At 47.4% G+C, this 24,546-nt stretch overlaps 11 protein-coding genes across 11 annotated transcripts; 5 read left to right on the top strand and 6 right to left on the bottom strand.

Annotated features, from left to right (window-relative positions):
* Positions 1-136: 136 nt before the first annotated feature.
* Positions 137-1,353, top strand: N7516_006707 (elongator complex protein 4; the record flags this gene model as incomplete). The annotated part of the gene is made up of 2 exons (XM_057219427.1): positions 137-599; positions 653-1,353. The coding sequence occupies 2 exons, from the start codon at positions 137-139 to the stop codon at positions 1,351-1,353; spliced, it is 1,164 nt and encodes a 387-aa protein (XP_057073518.1).
* Positions 1,354-1,378: 25 nt separating this feature from the next.
* Positions 1,379-1,684, bottom strand: N7516_006706 (uncharacterized protein; the record flags this gene model as incomplete). Its single annotated transcript, XM_057219426.1, has 2 exons — positions 1,379-1,569; positions 1,627-1,684. The coding sequence occupies 2 exons, from the start codon at positions 1,682-1,684 to the stop codon at positions 1,385-1,387; spliced, it is 243 nt and encodes an 80-aa protein (XP_057073517.1). The 3' UTR covers positions 1,379-1,384.
* A 540-nt stretch (positions 1,685-2,224) lies between these two features.
* Positions 2,225-3,178, top strand: N7516_006705 (tRNA splicing endonuclease subunit SEN34; the record flags this gene model as incomplete). Its single annotated transcript, XM_057219425.1, has 1 exon — positions 2,225-3,178. One exon carries the CDS (start codon positions 2,225-2,227, stop codon positions 3,176-3,178), a length of 954 nt encoding a protein of 317 aa, XP_057073516.1.
* An 863-nt stretch (positions 3,179-4,041) lies between these two features.
* Positions 4,042-4,836, bottom strand: N7516_006704 (RNase P/RNase MRP complex subunit; the record flags this gene model as incomplete). Its single annotated transcript, XM_057219424.1, has 2 exons — positions 4,042-4,241; positions 4,308-4,836. 2 exons carry the CDS (start codon positions 4,834-4,836, stop codon positions 4,042-4,044), a joined length of 729 nt encoding a protein of 242 aa, XP_057073515.1.
* Positions 4,837-5,293: 457 nt separating this feature from the next.
* N7516_006703 (putative oxidoreductase, 2OG-Fe(II) oxygenase family) lies at positions 5,294-6,444 on the top strand (the record flags this gene model as incomplete). Its single annotated transcript, XM_057219423.1, has 3 exons — positions 5,294-5,677; positions 5,738-5,926; positions 5,983-6,444. The coding sequence occupies 3 exons, from the start codon at positions 5,294-5,296 to the stop codon at positions 6,442-6,444; spliced, it is 1,035 nt and encodes a 344-aa protein (XP_057073514.1).
* Positions 6,445-9,727: 3,283 nt separating this feature from the next.
* N7516_006702 (uncharacterized protein) lies at positions 9,728-10,969 on the bottom strand (the record flags this gene model as incomplete). Its single annotated transcript, XM_057219422.1, has 3 exons — positions 9,728-9,839; positions 9,912-10,769; positions 10,833-10,969. The coding sequence occupies 3 exons, from the start codon at positions 10,967-10,969 to the stop codon at positions 9,728-9,730; spliced, it is 1,107 nt and encodes a 368-aa protein (XP_057073513.1).
* Positions 10,970-14,935: 3,966 nt separating this feature from the next.
* On the bottom strand, positions 14,936-15,670 carry N7516_006701 (GMF family protein; the record flags this gene model as incomplete). Its single annotated transcript, XM_057219421.1, has 4 exons — positions 14,936-15,127; positions 15,203-15,333; positions 15,477-15,576; positions 15,668-15,670. The coding sequence occupies 4 exons, from the start codon at positions 15,668-15,670 to the stop codon at positions 14,936-14,938; spliced, it is 426 nt and encodes a 141-aa protein (XP_057073512.1).
* A 245-nt stretch (positions 15,671-15,915) lies between these two features.
* N7516_006700 (flavin adenine dinucleotide pyrophosphatase) lies at positions 15,916-17,137 on the top strand (the record flags this gene model as incomplete). The annotated part of the gene is made up of 3 exons (XM_057219420.1): positions 15,916-16,110; positions 16,183-16,349; positions 16,478-17,137. 3 exons carry the CDS (start codon positions 15,916-15,918, stop codon positions 17,109-17,111), a joined length of 996 nt encoding a protein of 331 aa, XP_057073511.1. The 3' UTR covers positions 17,112-17,137.
* A 935-nt stretch (positions 17,138-18,072) lies between these two features.
* Positions 18,073-19,043, bottom strand: N7516_006699 (Ras family protein; the record flags this gene model as incomplete). The annotated part of the gene is made up of 4 exons (XM_057219419.1): positions 18,073-18,311; positions 18,445-18,720; positions 18,849-18,963; positions 19,032-19,043. The coding sequence occupies 4 exons, from the start codon at positions 19,041-19,043 to the stop codon at positions 18,073-18,075; spliced, it is 642 nt and encodes a 213-aa protein (XP_057073510.1).
* A 2,761-nt stretch (positions 19,044-21,804) lies between these two features.
* N7516_006698 (uncharacterized protein) lies at positions 21,805-22,359 on the top strand (the record flags this gene model as incomplete). Its single annotated transcript, XM_057219418.1, has 1 exon — positions 21,805-22,359. One exon carries the CDS (start codon positions 21,805-21,807, stop codon positions 22,357-22,359), a length of 555 nt encoding a protein of 184 aa, XP_057073509.1.
* A 217-nt stretch (positions 22,360-22,576) lies between these two features.
* N7516_006697 (uncharacterized protein) lies at positions 22,577-23,766 on the bottom strand (the record flags this gene model as incomplete). Its single annotated transcript, XM_057219417.1, has 3 exons — positions 22,577-22,899; positions 22,990-23,187; positions 23,481-23,766. Coding segments are annotated over 3 exons (807 nt in total), but the record flags the coding sequence as incomplete, so codon positions are not given.
* Between the last annotated feature and the right edge of the window lie 780 nt (positions 23,767-24,546).

The raw sequence follows: 24,546 nt of genomic DNA, 5'->3' as shown, positions 1-24,546 counted from the left end.
GGAGAGGTTGATCGGAGAATTGAAGCTTTTTTTTCTGCCGCCTTTTGGTCCCCGCCGATAACGATTTGGTTGGTTTGACATCAGCTTCTTATAGCTTTACTAGGTTCTTTTTTTACTTCATTTGAACTTATTCGTCATGTCCTTTCGCAAGCGAAACATCGGTCTCTCTCCTGGAGTTGATCGCAACGCTGTTCCCAATGCTACCGCACAGCCGGCTGCGCCTGAGAGCACGCCAGGCATTCGCCCCTCCCCCGATGATGGACGGCCAACAACTTCGACAGGGACTCGCTCTCTAGATAATCTTCTTGCAGGCCATGCGGGACTTCCAATGGGAAAGCTTCTGTTGGTTGAAGAAAACGGAACTACGGATTTTGCGGGCGCATTGCTACGTTACTATGCGGCGGAGGGTGTCATCCAAGAGCAGAAGGTTCATGTGGTTGGAGTGCCAGAGCAATGGGGCCGAAGTCTGCCTGGTCTGATCGGCTCGGCGGAGTCCCTGGACGAGAAGAGGTCTGACAGGCGCAAGGATGATCGCATGAAAATTGCATGGCGATACGAGCGATTGGGCGAGTTTGGAGCAGTCGCTGGTTCGCGGGGTGGTGAGCATTGAAACAAAACACTGCTTCTAGGTTCAATATGCTGATCATTATAGCCCCGACTAATCCTGGGGAACAGGATACAGCAACAAAAGAAGCGCCCGCTTTCTGTCACGCCTTCGATCTCACGAAACGTCTCACCCATCCGTCTATCACAAATATGACCTTCATCCCACTTATGCCCTCAAAAGAGTCACCATTCCTCGCCATCCTCAAACGACTCCAGACCGCAATCACATCCAGCGCCGCCAATACAATCCACCGTATCGTCATTCCGTCTCTACTTAACCCCACAGTTTACCCACCGAACTCCTGCCAACCCGAACATGTGCTCCAGTTCTTCCATGCCCTCAAGGCGCTGATGAGTGCGCACAGCGCCCGCGTGACCGCAATGATCACCATGCCTCTGTCTCTCCACCCCCGCTCATCCGGGTTAGTTCGCTGGATCGAACTGCTCAGTGACGGCGTCATTGAGCTTTGTCCCTTCCCGCACTCTGCGGATGCCATGGCTACCTCGGGAGCGGCAACCGCACAAGAAGAACCACCACAGGGTATGCTTAAGACGCATCGGCTTCCAGTTTTGCACGAGCGTGGAGGTGGAAGCGATCAAAATGTTGGACAGGATTGGGCGTTTATTTTGAGCCGCCGGCGATTCGAGATTAAGCCATTCAGTCTGCCGCCGGCCGAAGGAGACACAGAGGCGCAAGAGGCACCGGCCCCCGGCGGAAAGCCTAAGAAATCCGATCTTGAATTTTGAGATGCTTAATGATTGGTGTGATTCGCTAGTTTCAATCATCCTCCTCGAAGTGTCGGTGGGTGCCTGGTTCTGCTAGCATGTCGTCCATCTCGATCTGCTCGGACATAGCTGGACCCGAGTTGGCCATTGTGCGGAGGTAGCTTGCTCCATATCCATCCAATCCTGGCCGCACAGAACGGAGGCGATTTCCCAGGCAGGATGAAGCTGCAAGCCATGCTGTTCGGTGTTAGCAAATGCAGTCGGGACTAAAAGCGGATACTGCGCAATACTGACCAACAAAGAGTATCAGGGGTGCAAAGAATACCAGGAACAGTAGTAGCAAGAAATCCATGATGCTGCAGTATAAAAGAGGAAATATGGAATACTCAATGAATGCCAATGAAGTTGATCATAAACAGAACAGCGATGCTCAGCAGTTCGCTTGCCAAGGTTGACTATTCCTAAAGGGGGCTAGCGTATAAGCTCAGCTTTTCCCTTTTCTTTTTTTTTTTTTGCTTTTCTCTTCTTCTCTTCTCTCTGCAATCAACCATCAACCCTGGCTTTGCTGGTTAAATCCAAAAGCAATTCTAGGTGTTTGGTTATGTTCTCGACACTCTAATACTTGTTAAATGGTAAGCTTTACCCTCATATCTCCCATCTCCCATCCACCCCCTCGCATGATTATTTAACTACAATCTGTCAATCCCCTGAAGCTCTTTGATACGTCACTGGGTGCTTGCTGAGAAACGTACTGGAAAATGAATTGCGATACCCAAATTTACCTTGCTGGCAACCTGCATATTTGCATAATGGACAAGCGCTAACTGTCCTGTCCGCAGAATCTTTGAAAGAAACAAAAAAAATCCCACAAATCTCAAATCAAAAAGAAAAAATGGACTTCCAACCAGACCTTCCTATTCCGATCTCCTATGTATCCGGTAGATACCTGTTGTTCTCAATTGACGCCGTGACATACCTGCGACGTGAGCATCACATCTGCGGTGTCCTCATCGGGACGCTGCCCCAGATCCCTCAGCAGAATGTCTTCCTGGGTCTCCCTTTGCAGCTGATGCCCGAGGAGGCACGGTTATTAGTGGACAAGGGTGTAGCTTGCATCGTAGACGAAGCCAAGGCACACGACGGCATGAATACCCTCTTAGAAGAAGATCGCAGACGGTACCTGCGCGACCTCGAATCCCAAGGCCTGCACGTCTCGCGCATCCAGTTGGATCGCAAAGAGCGTAACCGGGAACAGACCTTGAAGAAAATAGAAGAAAAGAAAGCGAACGCCAAGGCCAAAGCTGCCGCTGCCGCTGCCGCCCAGACACCTACGGTTACTGATGAGGCTGCTTCCACCCCGTCACCGAAGAACGCTGCCATCGTTGACCTCTTCAACACAGAGGATCACACACCGTCTCCATCAACCCCCTCAACGAACATACCCCCTCAGGGCGTAACGGCCATTACCCCAGCAACATCCTACCCGCCTCTTCCCGCGCCTTCACCCTCGAGCTACCTTGAAGCTCCCGTGGTTCCACCCTCATATCCTCTCTTTGCCCACCTCCACTCCAAGGGATACTTCCTCTCTCCCGGTCTGCGCTTTGGGTGTCAGTACATGGCTTATCCGGGTGATCCGCTCCGCTTCCACTCGCACTTCCTCGTGGTGTCCTACGACTGGGACCAGAATATCAATCTGATGGATCTCGTCGTTGGTGGCAGACTGGGCACTGGTGTGAAGAAGGGTTTCTTGATTGGCGGTGCACAGAAGGAGATCGATGAGGTCGATTCGGAGGCTGATCGTGTGGATACTGTGCGCGCTTTCAGTCTTGAGTGGGCTGGAATGTGAGGGATGAAGGACGTGAAGGGTTTCATATCCTTCATTTGTTTTGATTTCCCATCTATCAGGCGTATAGCTTTGATTTACCGCCGCATGAGTTCCATGGAACTCATCCACCACGCTACCGAGTCGTTCTTGCCTGCCTTCGGGTTCCTCGTACCAGATGCTGTGTCTGGTCTCGTTGAACCTGGGAAAGAACCACCCGACGATTTGGATCATCCTCGATCAACAAAGATCCAGATGACATCCACGCCTCAAAGGTGGTCTACCATGGCTTCGCCTTCTAGCGACTCGGGTAGGAGGCTTGGAAGGGCAAACAACGTGTGGTTAAGAAGGGTCGACATGTCTATGGTCTATCCATGCATTGCCCAACTCGAAATAACATATCATATGATGCCACTCGCAGAAAATTATTTCATCAAATGAACATTTACACAATACACTGATTGTCCTGGTAATCTGTACTATCATATCTTATAGATTGTATGTTTCGCCTGCCTCTAACTTATAGGGGATGAAGGGTAAAATTTGTTCATAAACATCGTTATTCCAATTGACCGTGACTTCATCGGTTATTCGAGCTGAAAGTTTGTGTTCGGCGCTCTTTCCATCGTCGCGCGGGGGACGTGTGCCTTTCGCGTTGGGGTAGTTACCACATTGCGCACTGTGGTATCATGCGGTAGGCTTGGTGAAACAAGACCGAGTCTAGGTTCATATAATACGCAAGTTATGGGTATAGACTTTCAGCAGCCCGGAGCACAGCCATCAGCTTTATGGCAAAATCGCACTTGCAGCGTTCGAGGCCGCTCCACGACTGAGCAGTCAATCCCATCGCTAGTAAATTGACGAGAACCAGATAGCATGACCGCGTCTCAAATGTAATCGATGTTCCTCCACTTGAACTTCTTATTAGCTCTGTCCACAGGCCGATTCTCGAACTGGTTTCCATGGAGCTCGAAAACCAACGGCTTGGGAGCTTTCGCATCAGACTGAGTCTGTTGATCCTGCGCGCCCTCGGAAGGCGCTGGCACGGGTACGATGAATCGGAAGATAGTGTGCTCTTTCGGTATAGCTGTACAAAGAGAACCAAGTCAGCAAGATCCCTCACCATTTCCCAACTCAACGAGTCAAAACTCACTCTTCATCTCATCCTTCTCAGTAACAATAACGAATGTATACTTCGTATCCCGAACCACAATCCCCTTAGTACCAACCCTCCCAGCACACCCACTCCTAACAACCTCGACCTCAGCCCCATGGTAATCCGCACTAACAAGCTTACTTCCATGCGACCCCGGCGAAACATGGCCATGTGCTCCGCCCTTCACATCCAGGATCTCCTGCATATATCCAACCCACAGTTCATGCAGGCCCTTGAAAATGGCGTATTTGCATTCTTCCTTGGGTAGGTCGTACAGACCTGATTGGCGCTTTTCGCGCGCTGACAGCGGTTGCGGCTTCTGGTGTCGGAGGAAGTATTCCTTCTTGCGTAGGCGATGGAGGCGGCGTCGGGATCGGTTGTCAGATGCTGAGGGGGAGGTTGCGCGGAGAAAGAGTGGCTTCTGTTTGATGCGCTCGGTGAATTGTTGTGTTGCGCTGTCTGGGGAGTGGGCGCGTGAGAGAAGGGTGTGCGCGATGTGGGTTTTCGGGGCTGGCGAGGAAGCCATTTTGTGTTATATTGGATCTTGGTGTGGCTTTTGTATAGGCTTTCTTTTTGCTAGGGCCAGGAGGGATGGTAGACTGGGAGATGGGGGGATCGTGGAATGTGTGGTGTTGGAGGTTGGAGAAAAATTATTTGATGTCACATCGCGATAAGATATGGAGGCCATCTATAGATTCAAGGCATAATAACCACTTTGTATACATCATTTGAACATTATCCAACTCTGATTTTCTATTTTATACATTCTGATCTATTCTCGTATATTACACACCTTCTCGGTAACTGGGATTAGTTCGTCCCTCGGCTCTCTGATGCTTCCCCGCATATATATCGAGTTTGAGGTCAATATATTCTACAGCCAACACCTCCTAAACGTTGAAAGTGTGATAAAACATCTGCAAGAAGACTTTCGTTATAGTTATTATCTACTATTAAATTCCCTGATTTTTGCTTATACCAACATGCAGTCCCAGGCCGAGCGAAAGGACATCCTCAACAACTTCCCAGGGATTCCACCCTTCCCAGAGGATGTCTCTACAGCACCCCTTCTTCGACTGTCATCGGAAAAACTGCTAGAAGGTGACCCTGCAGAGCATAGGAGACTGTTCCAAGCGTCCACAGAAATTGGGTTCTTCTATCTCGATTTATCAGACTCAGACCAAGGGTCATCGCTCCTGGGTGATGCAGATGATCTATTCCAAGTTGGTGAGAAACTATTTGAGCTGAGCCTCGAGGAGAAGAATCAGTATGATTTTAGCGAACAGAACTCGTATTTTGGGTATAAAGCGCAGGGAGCTGCGGTGGTTGACAAGCAAAGGAACCTGGACAGGATCGAGTTCTACAATGTACGTCAGCACTGGGCACATCCACCTAGACTTCACAGAAGTTGACACAACTATCTACAGGTTTCTAAAGACGATATTATGGGAATCAGTGATCCCCTGCCAGCACCAGAGACTCTGCATAAAAGCCGAGCCCGACTGGGATCATTTATGCAAGGTTCACATGCAATCGTAACCCTAATTCTGGACACCCTGAACGACCAACTTGCCCTACCAAAAGACACACTATCCAGTCTACACCGACAACAAGCTGTAAGCGGTGACCATGTGCGATTCGTTAAAACCCCTCCACAACCAGTGGACGACAGACGTACCGCGCTGGGGCAGCACACCGACTTTGGAAGTGTGACGGTTCTTTTCAACCGACTGGGGGACTGCAAGTGCTACCGCCCGGTGCCGATGCCGAATGGGTCTATGTCAGGCCACTTCCTAGTCATGCGATTGTAAACCTTGGGGATGCAATGGTCAAGTTTACGAACGGGCTGTTTCGGTCGAACATTCACCGGGTTGTGGCACCACCGGGGCTCCAGGCCGAGTCGACGCGGTACAGTCTCATGTACTTTGCACGACCCGAGGATAGTGTGATGTTGCGTCGGTTGGAGGGGTCTGATCTAATTCCCACTATGGGGGACGGTCAGACTGAAGAGGAAATTAATAGCAAGGACTGGATCATCCGGCGGGGTTTGGGTCGTCGGGTGGATCGTGTTAATGATCTTAATTTTGAGAAGTCTGCAGGGACGGAGCAACTAAGTCGGAGGGTCAAGGTTTAGCATTAGTCTGAGTGTATTGTGGATGGTCTAGATATGGAACATTGGAATAAGCCACCTGGAATTCAACGTGTTTGCAAGCGACCTGCTAACGTAGACACCTTGCTAGAAAAGGGGCCGTCTCTATAGATGATCTATAACCATAGTATGGAGTTAATATTCCTATCATTCGATAGTTTTACAGCTAATACCTAACTTCATCCTCAAGTCTTCCAAATCGGGAAGGTACACATTCCTGTAAGAGTGTTTTTAGCAGGGAGTATCGCGTCTCTAAAATTAAGATAGCCGATCGCACGTCTATATATATTGCCCATCGGAATAGAAAACAGAAGCATAAATGATAGCCTCGACAAGGGGCAAAGTTAGCAGAAACTATCGAATCCACTAAACCCAAGAAATGTACTAACTACATAACTACACTTATTTGGACAAGAGGGTCTACTCTAAATCAGCCCCTTGGCCGATGGAGACAAACTTTAAGTAGATTAAGGAAAATACAAGTATATTCTTCAAACGGGCGGTTGAATCTTCTGAAGATATGACAGCTCCAACCCGGTACTTTGGTAAAGACAGTTTAGTTCGGCGAGGAGCATCTAAACTCTCCCAGAGACCCCTGCTTCTATATTTGTCATATTTGGTCTCAATGATACTGTCCATGGGTGGAAATAAAAGATGATGCCTCTGTACGGCTGTACGGAGTATGGAGTGTCCTCTTCAATACTAATGCCCGTGGGTCATACCATGTGACACACTACACATTATTTTTTAAATTAAAAAGTAGTATACTAGTGCAATCCGACATTCTGGTTATTTGATGTGCCAAGATCTAGATGTAGTAGAGGTTCTAACCTCATTGAATGAGTATCCAAACGGTTGCTCCGACATGACAGCCTGTTCTCACATACTTTGGCGATTATCCACAATCTACTAGATTTAGTGGCTTATATACTTCGAACTGAAGTGACTACTGTATTGACAACTGTAGAACTTCTGTTATTCCGTTTATTTCAGTAATGACAGCGTGTCAAAACTTTTGCCTGGCCGAGACCGGCCAGCCGGCGTACTCTCACCCACTACTCCGCATGGAGTAGAGCAATGGAGAACAAAAAGACCGAAATAGCTTGATTAGGTTAGTTGACCGTTGAAATGGATTCTAGTCTCCAGCCCCCAGCGACTATTAAATTTTTTTGTAATAAAAGACACACATTTCGGCCGCCTTTGCCCAGCCGCTCAATTCCCAGCGCTATGGAACCGGGTTGCCCACACTTGCTCCGAAGCGACATTTCTCCCCCCTGGCTTATTGGCGGTATTATCCTTCGTGCATATTTTAGGTACTTTTGATCGAACACATGAATACATACTCCGTAGACCGTGTCCAGACCTCGGGATTTGAGGAAAATGCAGACCCCGCGACCCAACAATCTGGGTGTTCTGTACGATAATGCGTTGTGACAGCGGGTAGCCCTTTCGTATCCGGACTTCCGGGTTTATGTCCTGTCCATTTATTTCCCTGCAGTGGTTTACATACTCGGTTACTCCGTGGTTGATTACTCCGTAAGTGAAGACGGGGGATCTCCGGAATTATGGATAACTAAGTGACAGGGGGTATGGTACTTTTGTCAGCCGAAAAAAGCAAAAAGAAATATAAGAAAGAAAAATATATTGTATAGATCTTCAATCGGGCCATTTACAACATAGAGAACTAGTCTGATCAATCCATAAGCTAATTCGTATCTTTAAAAACATCACCAAATATCAATCCTCTTCAAACCTTCAAACCCACAAACCCATCAGGCGGAGTACATCGATCCATACATATTACAACAGAAAACTGTCTGACTGAACTCAAAGTGCTAATAATCGAGATATCAGCGGCTATGGCTGATTTCTCCAAGCCAATCCCCCCAATACCCTCCTCCGTACGGAGTATATTCCGTCCTATTCGTCGCCCCACTATACCACTCTGTACAGGATCATTTATTGTCTGACTTGATCCTGTGGAAAACAATCCTGGCAACGAAAACTAAAAAGTACAATATACAACGTTGCATGGAAAACGGAGCACGAAATGCTTGGTAATTGTCCCGCTGTCAAAGACATGCACCATTCTCAACTGGGTCCAATTCTATGTAACTATACCTATGTTGTAGGTAAAAAGAATAATAAAAAGGATCGGACCGTCCAAACGGAACCACACGGGCTGTATTTCCCACTTACCCACCCTTCCCAAAGCCATTTACAGCGCTAGATACTCCAAACTTAGAACAGTATCTCCGTTTTATAGTTATGTGGTACGATGTAAGTCCTCTTCGGCCGAAATCCCTCTGTCTGAAATGCGTCCATAGAAAGAGTTCCGGTTTGTGCTCACCCTCTGTGGCGCTGTACAACCCACATCAATTTGACAGTAAAATTTCAGCCTGGGGAATTAGGGTTCAATACAATTTGGAATCATTTACATTGACATGGGTGCCGGTATACAAGATAGAAGGCAAAAAGTAGACATGATGCACGATTAAGACGAGGCAATTGCACATGCATGTCTCCACAGTGTCGTGACGTAGAAACATTATTGTTGGACTAAACTAGGGCCCGCGTGGGTTATGGATAAACGCCGTTATGATTATGGAGGGGTTTGCTGCATCGTTCTTTTGTTCTTTTGTTCTTTTGTTCTGGGGTGGGAATCATGTCCGGTATGGAATGACGTCTAATATCCCGGGAGACGGAAACTGGGCGCAATACAGTCTATTTTTGTGACGAAGTTATGTGTCTTGCCGCCGAGTTTTATCTCCTGACAACTGCGGGCGCCGGAAAGTACTATCTTACTTACATGTGTACGTCAAGTCATGCGTCCGTATGTTTACAATGTAGTGGGTAGTAGTAATACGATATGCACGTCCGCCCCTAGGCATTTTGGGAATGTACACATCATCCGGATCCGTGTTGGGGGCGCATGCCCAGGGATGTGTAACCTAAAAATTTGAAAAGATGGGTGTTGGTAGTTTAGTTCCGGTGCAGAGTCCTGGAGCTGACCCTAGTTAGGGAAATGGGCTCGTTCAATGTGAAGTTAATGCCTTCCCATAGATGTGTATGTTACGTATGGTCTGTCTTGGGTAGAACCCCCGACATATAAAAATAAAGCATATCATCAGGATGGATCCAGTTTGAGACAGTATGAATAATGTGGGAGATAAAAATCAGTAGTGGGAAACAGGAGATATAATAAATGATTGTGTTGGTCGGCTGTAATATGTGTGTGTGTGTGTGTGTGTGTGTGTGTGTGTCAAGATCAAGACGCGGCTTCGACGCCGTCTGGTGTATGTTCAAGCGCCATAGCTGCTAGTTTCTCTTCGATGCTCCTGAGAACCTCAGGGCTTGTTTCTGGTTTGACCTTTTTAGGTCTAAGAAAAAAAAATTGAATGTTAGCAAGAAATCTCAAGCCGCATGAGTTGTAGGGTTGGTATCACACGTACGGAATTCGTTTAGTTTCATCACACTTCGCCTGACCACAATTCAAACAAGTGTTCGCATCACCCTGGAACCAAGTGTCACAGACATGACATACATAATGGACTCTGCGACGAGGCTTCTTGAACGTGCGCTCGGGTCTAGGTTTTGGCGGATCGGCATCGCCCGCATAGCCATCAGGATATTTATCAAGTTTAGCCGGGTCTCGCGGGCATATCTTGCAGCGCACATGGCTGCAGCTCGGGCATTCCTTGGTGCCCGGGGTAAAGAGCGAGGCGCAGAAGTGACAGTAACGGTGGACACGCTGGCGCACTGGCCGACGGACGAAATCCTGGCCGCCGGTGGGCGACGGCATCTTGAGCGAGATTTCCCTGGTGGTGCTGAGCTTGAGGTGCGAGGTCCTGGGGAACAGGTGGGGTTGGTGGGCGTAGGTCTCTGGGAGCTTAGGCTTGCGGGTTGATGGTTCGCCGTCCTTGTTGCGGGCGGCTGGGTGTCGGGGGCACTTTGTGCAGCGGGTATGCTGGCAGGTAACGCATACTTTCTCTGCACCGAATGTTGTCTCGCAGCGATGGCAGGTACGGTGCACTCGCATGCGGATTGGCTTCGTTACGCGGGTTATCTGGAGGTCCGGGGGTGTCTTCCAGTCGCTGGTGTCGACGGTCAGACCGTATTTAGCAAAGAGGGCGCGCGCCTTTTCATGCTGGGTCGTGCTGTAGTTGGTGATCATGACTGGACCTGGTTGGCTGAGGTCTTGGGCTGGGTCTGGTGCTGGTGCTGGGTCTGGTACTGGAGCTGGAGCTGGAGCTGGAGCTGGAGCTGGTTCCGGTGTTGATGTTATAGGTGGTGATGTTGCCTCTGGTGCACTATATATAGGCAATGCCAGTTAGTATATAGGGCTGAAGTAGAAAAATGCTGTATTATCGTACGTAGTTTCGGCTGGGGCAGCTACTCCAGGAGTTATAGATTGTCGTTTGGACATTGACCGAGGACGGAGGACGGTCTTCATACGCTTAAGGTATTTAGAGAAGCCCTCGGGCTTGTCTTCGGAACCATCTTGAGCCATTATTCAATCGAACTAGAATATAATGACAATTGCTTTGCTGGTATCCAGAGTGTCGGGATTCATTCCACACAAAATATGACCAGTGTGAAGGATATCAAAGTGGACCGGAGGGATTTCCGTGCAGAAGTTGACAGGAGGGAAAAGTAGGGACAACCCAATTATTATAGAGAATAGAATCAAGAATTAGACTATAATACCGAAAAGAGGTATTGTATAACAATTGTGTATAAAAAAAAAAAGTCCAAAGCTCAGACGTGGGGATTCCGATACTGTGGTCCTGTGGATTCGGATGGATTGGGATACTATTGAATATTTTGAATATTTCAATTCGATTTTCTCTGGGATTTTTATTCATTTTTCTTTGGACTATATAAGTGTTATTTCTCCGGGAACAGTGGAGAAATACATAAGTACAAGTATTTTTCCATACTAGCTATTATAGCGAGATACCGACTATAAAGTACCGATCATATGATATCTGGGTAAAAGTAGTCTCTGATGTGCATCTCCACTCTTTCTCCTCCAACCCGCTGACACCTTCAAATAAAAAAGAAAAGAAAAGAAAAAAGAAAAAAGAAAATGGCTTTGGCCTCGAAAACTCTCTGTGGCTTCAGGAGATTTTCTCCATAACAACTCATATCCGAGAATAGTGTGCCATTTAACTGGCCCCTGGCCGCATATCAGACATGGGGCCCCCTGTTTCTTGGCACGCCATTGGTTCGTCTGGCCTCCCGTCTTGAACGACCTTCACGGGGCAACGTTTATGTTTCGTCATGCTCAGTACAAAAAGGTGATAAAGTACGAAGTACGAAGTATTCCGTACTTAATACATTTATGGAGTGTTCCATCCCCGACGATTGACCGAAGGCGTGGCAGATAATGAAGTCTCCAGTCCACAGGTGGGCCGGGGGTACCGGGAGGAGTGACACCTGGCTCCAGGTCTCCCTACGGCAGCACCCGCCGTCCACAAACAGCTAACTTATTGGTCTATCAGTGGGAGCGGATCGGGGATAAAAATGGTTGAGGGGCACATAAAGGATGACCGTGTCTTTAATTTCTTCGAGGTTATTGCAGTCGATCAGGAGCGTTGAGGAGTTCCCTTTGAAACCGGGATTTGAACTGTTGTGGATATGCCGAGTTCGTTTATGGATAGAGTTTGATCTTTTCTTCATGACCTTTGTGTACTCTAATAACTTGTACAACATACAACATACAACATTGGATAAAAGTATTGTTACTGGATGTTACTGGACTAGAGATAAGTATGTTGTACTTGTATGTACTCGGTATAATTCATTATTTTCATTAATAGGGTACCTTTTCTTTTCCGTCTGTACTCCGTACAGTAGTGTACTTTATAGTGCTGACTAGAGTATTGATACCTGGGATTGAAGAAGTCCACGCAGAATCCAGAAGGCTATGCACTCATTTTAGTACTGAATGGTGGCGAAGGAAAGAATTTTTGACACACGGGCATCTCTCCGGCGATTGGACCCAGAAGAGAACATGCATGATGCATGACACGGGGATCCCAAAGCGCAAAGTACAAAAGTATAAACACGAGCAGTTCGTCTGACGATTTACGATTTACTCCGCAAGTGGTAACAATCCATCAAATAAAAAAAGGTAAAGTAAAATGCTGACAATACTTTGTACTCCGTGATGGAAGCGACTTCTACCCGAGAATATATTATGCACTACTGCAGTAGCCAACGTAACTCTACCGTTGATCATCCCATTTTCGAATTTAGTCCCTGGGCATTTGGCCGATTGTCCTTAGCCTTGTCGGGGTTTGAATCCCTGCAAATGAAAACGGGATTAAAACGGGTTTTCTCAAGCTAGGAAGTTGGGAAAGTTGGGATACCTAATCCATATGTATTATAAATCATCCTTCGAGCCAGCCCCTTGGGAAAAGGAAAAAACCAGCAAACGGGAATGAATTTCCCTCTGGTTATAAAGTGGGTCTGATGGGTCTGGTGGGACGGGTGAGAGTGGGGTTATTTGGCGGTCAGATCGCTAGTCCCAGAGCCATGGTGCTGCTGTATGTTGTAGTTGTATCCATGGTACTATGGTACTGGAGGTTGAAAGATATAAAAGAGATCACCAGGCCATCTGTTTTTACTACTTCTACTGTTTCTACTGTTTTTATATCGGCTAACCTAATAGATCCATGTACTTGGATACAATCACATATCGTGTCTGGAACATACTGATTAATTGTACTTGAGTATCCCAGAAGACCTTCTGCATGCAGTAAGCATGAATGACCCGTCCCATTCCCATGTACACGGAAGTGTAGACCTGCACAATTCGATACAACATACACACAATGGACCAATACAGGAATACTAGTTAACTAGTTATGTATAGTTAATGTATGTTGTATGAAGTAAGGTGGATCCTGAGCATTGTAATCCGTAATCTTAGCTTCTCATCTGCCATAAAGAGTACAATATACCCTACACTTCATATATGCTAATGATATTTTAAAACATTGCATTCTTCCAAGCTGTTGAGATATCCTGTCGCCCTCTTTACGCATACTATATGTCACTGTTCCAACTATCGTGCATAATTACTTGACCCGACGCAATGGCCCCGGAGTAAAGCCACGCGCGGATGACACGCCCGCTTTGCCACCGCCATTCCAGATCCCACAAATCGTGGTGTTTTCGCCCCTTTTGTACATCCTGTTGGTACTATAAAAAAAAAACATGGACTGTATTGATCTTAGTATCAATATACGGCGTACTCCGTACAGTGTTGAAAATATTGGAGTGCAAGACATTTCGAGAACTCCATACGTAGTACTAGCAATGTATAACTACTTATGCAAACTACACACATTGTAAAGAATCTCTGACTTTTCGCCTATAGCAAACAACGCCTCGACGAGTATCAGACTCATAGATTTCTAGCCAATCTGTATAACACAGGCCTCAAGCTAACCGACCAACTTCTAGCTAAACAAGAAAACCGGAGTTCATCAAACGGTGGGGAGTAGAAACATGTCGTAGTGGGCGATCACATTTACAGAGAGACCAATCAACTACTCTCATGCATATTGCATGTCCACTTCAACCAACACATCGTAAGAAAACAGGAACAAGCAACCAATTGTATCTATCAGAACACCCGGGAACTTCTTCAGAAGCCACATACATGGCGGGACTAGTGAAGTCATACGAGCGTATGAACTGCCATCTACGAAGGTGATCATCGGCCCCCAAAAGTCTTGTGAGATTGAAATGTTTTTTATGTTGGATAGGTGGGTTGATTCCTCGGTGAGCACTAGGTCTAGTTGCATCGATCAGCCTGGCTCCTCATCCATGGCTGACGGAAATCGATGGCTTAGCTGGAGAGATGCAGGGCACGCCCCTCTAGCCTGAAGAACTGGCCATCCGTGAATGATGGATGGTAATAATAGAGAAAAAAAAACCATTATAAGCGTTTTGTCATCCAGCCCTGAGCCATAGAGTGCTAATTGACTGCAACGTAGGCCCACTGAGCCTAGGTGCACCGACCTCCCCGATCGATGGGCTTTGGCCACTCGCTTCAAACAGGTTTATTTGAGAGTACACAACTCGTGAGATCTACCACTAGCTCGAGTATACGAACTGCGAACTGCACCGTTGAAACCCTGTGGGTTGATAGATCACAACTTCCGTTCTAGGGACCACACGCTCTTGTGCGATCGACGCCAGCTTGAGAACCCGGGAATTTGGCTAGCCTAGACAGCCAAGTGCATGCCAGATTTCGAATTCCAGAAATACATTCGACACGCGTGGAAGTGTCTGTGTGTGCATGGGCGGCATTTACAAGCCAATAGGATCCAGCCAGTCCCAAAAACCCGAAAAACAAAACGCCCTCTATACAAATCCCACGCCTTGGGGTATATGCTCATCAATCCACCGACAAACATGATCTCCAATCAAGAGATGCATCCATCCACTAGCCCAGGCGGGTTTAATCCGACCCGGTCAGCTTGGACTTGATGTCGACGATATCTTCATCGGCCTCCACCTCAATCACCCGGTTGACTTGGGCACTGGTGCGCATCAGTTCCACTGCATTTGCGTACGACATGCGTTGCATCGGGTTGCAGTTTTCCGGGAGCCAGTAGAGGAGAACATAAGGGACTGAGGGGCGTCCATCTTTCTGTGAGTGCATGTCTCATTTAGTATGTGTGTCATACGACGGGGTCCATGTCTGCATTATTGATAGACAACTTACGGTGGTCATGGGGTGACTGAGGAGAATAAACCGTGGCGAGGATTCGGGGAGATCATCGGCTAGATCTTCCATGTTGGAGTAGACTTTATCGTCTTGTGGCCGGATCTCCTGAGACTTTGCATCAATGATATCTATCACACACCTCCTGGTCAGCTTTGAGACGCAAGAAATATTGTTGATATGGCTTGGTTGGCACTATGTATGTGCTATATAACCCAGCTTCTATCGAAACGAATGGGAGAGACTTGGGAAGCGCAGATTTAGGGGCCCATACAGATGATAGCCTGCGCATCCTTGGCTCTCGATGTGCCCAGACGGAAATTGCGCAGCTTCTCCTTGGTCTCGGGAGAGAACGAATATAGTCGTGAATCAGACTACCATAACTCAGTAGTCAGCACTTGATGGGGGGAACTTGCGAGGTCGCATGGCCTATGTGAATCAAACTGGTGCGGGGAGACATCTCACCATTTTGGACGTCAACTGTGGGACGCGCAGAGAAGAGAAGCAAGTAAATAGAAGTCCTGAGCCTAACAGTGATAATGCACTAAACAAAGATGGTATTTGATAACTCCAACTTGAAAAACGGAGAAGGCTGTAGGAATGTGAAGCCAGACGATGGAAATGCGGGCGGAGTTTCCCTGTTCCCCCCCCACTTCACTTCCTCCGCGCTTTGAACAACCAAGACACCAAATTACTCCTCCATCTAGATCTCTATGCTCAACCGATTGAATCTACTGACGCGACACTTATCACGCCCATTCAGTCATTATCGTCCCACCAGACCCTCCTCCTCGACCCCGTCCCTGGCCCCTCGCTCAGGTCCCTCCGCGATGACATCAGCCGCGCACACGAAGCCCATTCACACGGCCGCATGCCTCATCATTGGCGATGAGGTTCTCGGTGGAAAGGTAATTTGAGATATCCACAGGCTCCCTCATGGAAAGAACAAGGGTTCTGACATTACTTCAATCCACCGTTAGACAATCGACACCAACTCGCCGTACCTAGCCAAGTTCTGCTTCTCGCTCGGCATCGAACTGAAGCGAGTCGAGGTTATCCCCGATGATGAACAGGATATAATAGAAGCCGTACGACGCATGAGTTCCCGCTATGACTTTGTCGTCACCAGCGGCGGCATTGGGCCCACGTGCGTTACAACCCCCCGTCCCTGGTTTCTCCATCCAAGAGCAATACATAGCATACACACCGACAGCGCGCAAGCAATACGGGCGCTTCATACAAAAAAACCCCACAGCTAACACATATCATTTATAGACACGATGACATCACATACTCCGCAATCGCCAAGGCATTCGACCTAAAGCTGGAACTGCACCGGCCGGCATTCGAGCGCATGAAGCGCCTCTCCAAGCCCCACCCCATGCAACTCAACTTCGACTGGGATACACCTTCACCAGGCCTGACCGCCAAGTTGCGCATGGTCGAGCTGCCCTTCGACCCGAAGCTCTCCGCCGAGTCACAGGCTGTATTTGTCGCCGACGACCTGTGGGTGCCGATCGCAGTGGTGAACGGCAACGTGCACATCCTGCCCGGCGTGCCGAGACTCTTTGAGCGCTTGCTCCTGAGTTTGAAGCCCTCTCTTATTCCCCGTTTGACCGACCCGGAAGGCAAGGGGACATTCCGCTTGATGGTCAGCACGCCGTTGCCTGAGAGTGCGGTGGCGCCGTACCTGACTGAGCTGGCGGCTAAGGTTGAGCCTCGGGGGATCAAGGTCGGCAGCTATCCGCGTTGGGGTAAAAAGCGCAATACTGTTACTTTGGTTGGGGCGGATAAGGCTTACATGGAGTCGTTGGTCAGTGAGGTTGAGGAGAATGTTCAGGGTAAGCGGGTTGCTAAGGAGGATGAATTGGATCCTCCGTCCGACTCGGAGCATGTTTACAGCCAATAGTTTGTTTATCGCATGGGTTATTCTGGGAGTAAACTGCCCACACTGGGAATACACGCAACATATAGAGCATACCCATTTTACATGCATATTTTATGTTAATATAAACCAGGTTAGATTATCACACGGAGAAGCGATAGGCGAGGCTCTCGCATTAAGAACAATCACCAGGAACATTTGTCAACATTGAAATTGAAGCAGTAGCCGTAGGGATCAGAACGAATAGATTACACCATCGGGGATAGATGGGCATATATCTTGATACGCAGAGCACTCGATAGATAGAACAACCAATATACCAGGACAACCATACTCAAGAACAAGGGTAAACGCCGCAATGATGGAACGCAAGGAATCCACCTTGCCCTGAAAGAACATATATTGACAGCCGTGTCGTCTGGGAGCAACACGGATAATGATAATAGGAGGCGATAGATAACAAACACCAGAGATCTTTCGCAAAGACTTGAATAATAAAAAGACAATAATAAAAAAAAGGGACTAAAACAAAGACGCAATCGGACAACAAAAGGGGAATCAAAATGTTTCGTGAGACGAGGTTGGGCGTCAAGGTCGGCAGTCATCAAGAATGCGAGTTGAAGAACCCACAAACATCCGTAACACAAACGACAATGCCACTTCTTCTTTGGTTTTTTTTTTTTTTTTCTTCTGGTTTGGTTGTTTTCTGTTTCTCTTGAGCTTGCAATCTTTCGTGTTTTGCAGTTTCCGTATTTTCTCATTTGTGATCTGAGTGGCGGGTTGCAGATTAAGGCCATTCAAAGATTAAAACAAGATATAAGATATCCAACTTTTCCAAGGGGTGCACCACTCGGACATATAAATCCATTCCCGTAACTCTTCCCGACATGTGCTGCGTATTTCGGATTTCGGGTTTGTTTCGAGATAAAGGGCATCGCAGCGATTAGGATCCTTTCGGTATGTTGGGTTTTTTTCCTCTTTTCTTTTACATGATGACGCACTTCGAGCAGCAGCCGGCGCTCTCGCCTGGCTCGCTCACGTCCATCTTGCCCTCTGGTGCGCGGGCGCCGAACGCACCGGAGCCGGACGGGTACGAGGACATTTCCTTGTTGTAGCGACGGATCTCGCGGACCAGGTCGTAGAAGGCGTTCTCGACGTTGATGCGGGACTTAGCGGATGTTTCGATGAACTTGCAGCCGAACTGGCGGGCGAGCGCTTCGCCCTCTGTACGCGGTGAATTGTTAGCGGGATTGGGGGATTTGGGTTTAGGGGCTTCGTGGAAGAGTTTAAGGGGAGAGAGTTCAGGGGAAATTGGATGTAGATGGAAACATATGATGGTAACATATGAAAAACGTACCCTGCTCGGAGACCGCACGCTCCTTCTCCAAATCACACTTGTTGGCAACGACGATGATGGGGAAGTAATCCTTGTCCTTGACGCGCAGGATTTGCTGTTGGAAGGTCATGATTTCTTCGAAGGATTGGCGCGACGTAATGGAGTAGATGAGCAGGAATCCCTCGCCGGTTCGCATGTATTGTTCTCGCATAGCCGAGTATTCCTCCTGGCCCGCTGTATCCAGGACATCCAACAAAGCGACTTCATCATCGATCACACACTGCTTGCGGTAGGAATCTGTAGGCGGAAGAAGGTTCCGAATCAGCTATGTTGCTTAACTGGTAGGGAGGGTCCGACACCCCTGGGAAAACGCGACACGATCCGCGCGGCTGATGAAACGGAGGGGGTGCTTTCGAAGTGCTCACCTTCAATTGTTGGATCGTACTCGTCCACGAAGTGACTCTGGATCAGCTGGATGGTCAAGCAAGACTTTCCGACGCCACCACCACCGACAACCACCAGCTTGTACTCTCTTAGGAACTGGTAAACACGGGATTAGCCATTGGGAATGTTCAGAACAAGTCTTCCAGACATTGGATCAATCTCACCTTTGAGGCCATTATGAGTTAGGTTCAAGTCAAGAAGATGAAACGTAAAAAAAGGATATTAAGTCAGAAAGGAATCGCCGAATAAATTTAAAGCGAAATCCCAAGTCTTTAAAAAAAAGAAAAGAAAAAAAAACAAAGGGAGAATTAGGGGGAGAGGGTTCGTTTCGGGAGGTTGGAACTGGCGGGAAGAAATAAAATGGAGAAAACCACGGAGAGCTTCCAAGGTTCTTCTTTTCTTCCTTTTCGTGGAGAATCCTATTTAGTTCAAATCTTAAGTTCTGGGGTAAACAAAAGATTTGAAATAACGAGATCTTTCTTTTCTAAAGAAATCAAGAAAAATCAAAAAAAGAAGTAGAAGGGAAAGGAAGGGGCAAAGGGAAATTCAGGAGATAGTGGGGAGAAAACAGGTGATTGGACCAGAAAAAGGGGACATGCGCGCCATTGAATGGTGGTAGATTGCTTTTATATTTACTTGCCCTTTTTTTAATTTCATTTTTTGGAGGTTTCTATGTTTCTTGTTTTTTTATTACTTGTTTGCTTTTTTTATATATGTTGTATATATATTGTAGCCTGATCTATATAATAGTGTTGTTGCCCGGTTACTTCTCGAAACCAATCTCCCCTTTCGAGTCAATTCGGTGTTAATATATATGACTTTGGTACGCTACTAAATCATATCTCTACCAGGAAATTGATTGGCGTAAGCAACGGCCCCATTAAGGAACGTGCAATTAACGATAATGGATAGCGGAGATTATCTTATGCCTTCTCCTTTTACGCGCAATCCACACCAAGTCCACAATTACCGTCTCTATGTTGTATGTTGTATATTGTCTATCGACGGAGTACTCCGTACAGATATACCGTTTGTACAGAATCCAGTTCGTCCCTCCAAAGTGGATCTGCCGTTCTGGTGGAGATGGGTCCCTCTTTGGCGCTTTTAGGGCATTGGCCTCCAATGTCCACCTACAACATAGTTATATTGTACAATTGTACTCTTGTACTCTTGTACAATGCATTGGGTTTAGAATCAGCAATGATTCAAATAGCAATTCAAATGACGTTGGGCACCAAACAATCTAATTTTCCTCGACACCGCATATTCATACCTTCCAAGGTTTCTTATACGCCTGGATGGCTTGCAGTAGACGCCCGCCTTGCATAATTGCATCATCCCGCCGCAACACAATCACCTCTGTCACTTTTGGTGATTGGATACGTCGGAAAAATTCCTATTCCTGTCAACGTCCCGCTCTTGGAATCCCCCTCTCATATACAACATCATCGGAGTGTTTGATGCCGATCAATTGATTTTTCACCATGATCACCATTGACCTACGGAGTACTCCGTACTAAAATCCAAGTTATGCCATTTTTCTTTTTTTTGACAGATGCAGAAGCTGCAGGTCGGGAATTTGATCCGTACCATATCCCACACTTCTTTTCTTCAATGTTCTCTTAGGCTGAATGAAGCTGGCGGCTGCTTACGAACTGCTTATATTAGCTCCGACAGGGGGACAAACCCCGCGACTTGGGACTTGGATCCGACCCCGCAGGATGTGTGCCAAGTCACATTTGGGCGTTGGATCACCTCGAGGTAGATAATCGTCCATCACACGCCTTACCTACTATATTTTCACACTCCTTGACTTCTATGGATATCGAAGCATTACCTAGATACCTACCTAGGTACCTAGGTAAAGATAAGAAAACCTTAGAAGTATTCTGCCCATGGTTCTGCCTCGGGCGCGATGCCTGTCTCGACTTAGCCACTCTGTTCCTTTCCTTTCCCATGGATGAGCGGAACTTAATTTCATGGGCTGCGCACTACCTGTTATCGACTCAAACAGATGTCTCAAGGGAAGGAGTCGAGATCAAATTCCGAGGTTACGAATTTAGTTAGTCGACATCTAAATTTCGGCATTGTATTCCATAGATTATTCTTAGAAGGTGTGATGTGATAATCAGTAAGGCTGCATCCGTTTGATTTGCAATGTGGGCTGATCCTGATATGATCTGTCAAACGGATGCACGGTCGGCGATTGATCACTCTGGTGACCATGCATCTGTCAGCATCCGGCAAGTAGTACGAGGGACTGTGTTTCGAGGCAGCGCTTAGAAGGAACTACGATGGGATGGGTGATGAGAATACCGATAATGAGCCGCACAAAGCGATGTGATGGGAAAGACCATTGGTGACCATTGTCCAATATCGACTGACAAATCTACATTGTCAAGTCACACAAACGTGATACATAACTAAAAATTACTCCCTAGAACCAACAGAATCCCCGGCTTGCATGGAAGGATCGACAGTACAAATCTGTCATGCCAACGGCCTAGTGTAATTTGAAATCAAGGGGCGTCGGGAACAATCGATGTAGAGTGATTATGTGCTGATATCAACCAGATGGATAAATCGGAACTCGGAATTGTAACCAACCTAGGAGATAAAAAAGAGCCGGACAGACACTCCGGATTCACCTCGTCAGCTAAAGAAAAAGACCGAATCACACTTGACTTGACCTGGGACCTAAGCCATCACGAATCGCGCTCGATGTGCAACAAGGCTATGGGGGTACAAGTTGCTGGGCACATGAGCAGAAACAATTAACACAACGTGTCCAATCTGTCGGAGATTTAAGTCCCTGGCTCTTAAGAAATCACCGTGATGATTTGTCTCCATTGCGAAGATAAAAATGGGCGCTACCCAACTCGTGCCTACCCAACGCCCAAGGTTAAAGGTCCCGAGCATCGGCCAATCATCTCCAAAATGTCTCTTGCAGATCTCAAAGTCGGCGGACTGTATGTCATTCTCCAAGCCCGCCAGGAACCACCCGAGCCCAATGAGTTCTACTGGGGTCTGTATCTCCACTCGGATGCCGGTGGGGGGATGGCATACCACGTCGTAGACACGGGATCTGGGCTGAGACCTGAGCATGAGTATACCGGTGGTATCTTCAACACTCCACTTCTTACCGGCCTATTCCGAATCGCCGATATCACTCGTCCCTTGCATCCATTCGTCGACAGGGTAATAAGGTCCTACGATAGCAGTCTCAACTGTCCTGGAAGAAGCAGCAATAGCAAGTTCTGGGTTTTGAATGTCCTTGCTCTACTGATTCAGCCTACGGCCACCGGATGGCTTCCAGTGAATTGTCATAACCTGCCCATCTTAGAGCAGGAAATCCGCGATTGGGGTAATCGGATGTCCCAAGGGCGATGTATTTACCAAAGACCCAAGCCAATTGGATCTTCGACAATTTGTGGGTTGCCAGAGTGGAAGACACAGCGTGAGTTATCCATATATATATCTCAGGAAATCTAAGAGTGGCGGGAACATCGATTGACACAAAAGCAATGGAATAAATAGCCGAACGCCCGATCTATTCAACCAAATGATCCAATTATTGGAGTATGATTTTTCGTGTTGAGCGTCAATTTATCGGTGTATTATTGTGTGTTTGCAAATGCAATTGCATATTATACCTGTCAATTCTTCCTAATCTGGATTACTCAATTCCAAATCTAAAGCCATTCCAGGCTTAGCCACAATTGCTTCCGCCATAATCTCCCTCGGCGGCTGAAGTCCAGAGTAGAAACTGGTCGAAGTCCTGTGCGAGTAGTACCTCCACGCCAGTAACTGTGTCCCACCCTTGAGTCTGCTGTGCCACCGTAAAGAGTGGCTTTTGACTCGGCTTGTATGCCATATCGACACACAAACCTCGGTTTCCAAACAACGAGGAGAACCGAGTCTCTGCAGTGCTCTCTGCGGGCACAGTGCCGATAACGACTTCCGGATGCTCTGGAAGTTCTCGGAGACGTGGGACAACCTTGATCTCAAAAACGGACTTGAAATCGTCTTTGACTTTCTAGGCGGTGGCCAAGGTTCGATTCATGAGGTAGATGCATTTTACTCCAGCTTTGTGTAGAGCATAGAGTGCGGCGCTTGACGCACCCCCACCCCCGATGACCAGTCCGGTGTTGGGTTGGTGTTGGGCTTTTGTCGAGTATGCAGTCACAATACTGTATAGGCTAGACCAATCTGTGTTGTCGCCGATGATTATACGCTCATTGGCATTTACTTCCACAATCAGAATGTTGATCGCGCCGATCAACCGAGCAGTCTCGGTTTGCTCGTTGCAAAACTTGTGAACTTGGACCTTGTGTGGCATTCAGCCGAAAAGCTGACCCGCTAAAGGATTAGGATTTATGAACCGCACTGCGTCTTTCGTTAAATCTTGGCAATGTGCACATCTTCCAATCATAGAGGTTCTAATGAAGAGGTTCGATAGGATCTCTTGGAGATCTCGGAGAACAGCGGCCAAGTCGATCTCGGATCTCGGATTTCATGTTTATGTAGATCTTGTCACATCAAGGACCATCAGCTATTTGAAATAGTCTGTATGGGGTTTCTCTTTGGTATCCATAGTATTACCCTTATCTCACATATAATGCAGCTATACTCGAGTTCCTTTACTCCAACTCCCTCGAGCTCTGCTAAATGGTGGGGCAGATGGAGTTGTGGAGTTACTGGCATACTGACACTCTCACCGCCAAAATAATCGCTTGCGATCAATACAGCGACTCCATCAATGCTGTCAGACTCGTGGACTGTGTAGGTAAAGGGGAGGCCACAGTGCTGGAAGCCTGCGTTGTGGATGGTGGTTGAAACGCTGAAAGATATCCTTTTGCCGGGGGGGGGTGGAAATTCTTTACCATGATGGTTTGAGGTGCTTGATATAGAGAATTGAGTGGATTTATCCCCTGTATTATAAACTCTTGGAAATGCATAGATGCCGAACTACGTATCCCATCGGGTATGGATTTAATCGGCCGTAGAGCCCATTGCCATCAACACTGAAAGTCTACATCCGCATAAATGTCACAGTTTTAATATAGAAAGCTAGTGTTTTTAGTTATTACGCCGACAGAATATTACTCACACCTTTCTCGAACCTGCCGTTCTCCCGGGGAGAATCTGGAATGGCCTTGTGTGGAGGGGACGCATATTATCAGATACCAAATTGAGGAGCAGTCGCGTTTGTGGGCTGGGGAGGAATACAGTCTGAAACTGGACAGGGGAAGGTGGTAAAGGTGCATGCCCAGGTGGGATGTCTTGCTTACGACAGCAGAAGAGAGCAAAGGACCTCGGAATCAATCTTCGACCCAGGACCATATGCCTACACCACATTGTCCGGCCGAGTTTCATACCTGGACTTGATGGCAGCTTTCAAAGTGCATTCACTATGCACCGATGCCATGGCCTAACGACCAATATCCCCCCCGATTCCAGTCGCGCTGTCACCAAGATGAAGGCCACCATCGATTCACAATTGACAGAATAGAAGTGGGATACCGAAACACACCCAAAGGACCGCTGCGAGCATTGAGCATCTTTAATAACATCAGCCAGCTCATGAAGCACCTGGATCGAATATTGCATATGCCATATGTCGACCAATATGGTGCCCCCCAAACCAGCGGGAATTTCTAGCCAATCTACAAGCCCAGC

The sequence above is a fragment of the Penicillium verrucosum genome (genome assembly GCF_028828655.1).
Source record: "Penicillium verrucosum strain IBT 35672 chromosome Unknown utg000002l_segment0_segment0, whole genome shotgun sequence".
In the NCBI taxonomy this organism is placed as follows: Eukaryota; Fungi; Ascomycota; class Eurotiomycetes; order Eurotiales; family Aspergillaceae; genus Penicillium; species Penicillium verrucosum.
Note: the sequence above shows the minus strand (reverse complement) of the source record. Positions and strands in the feature narration are given on the sequence as shown.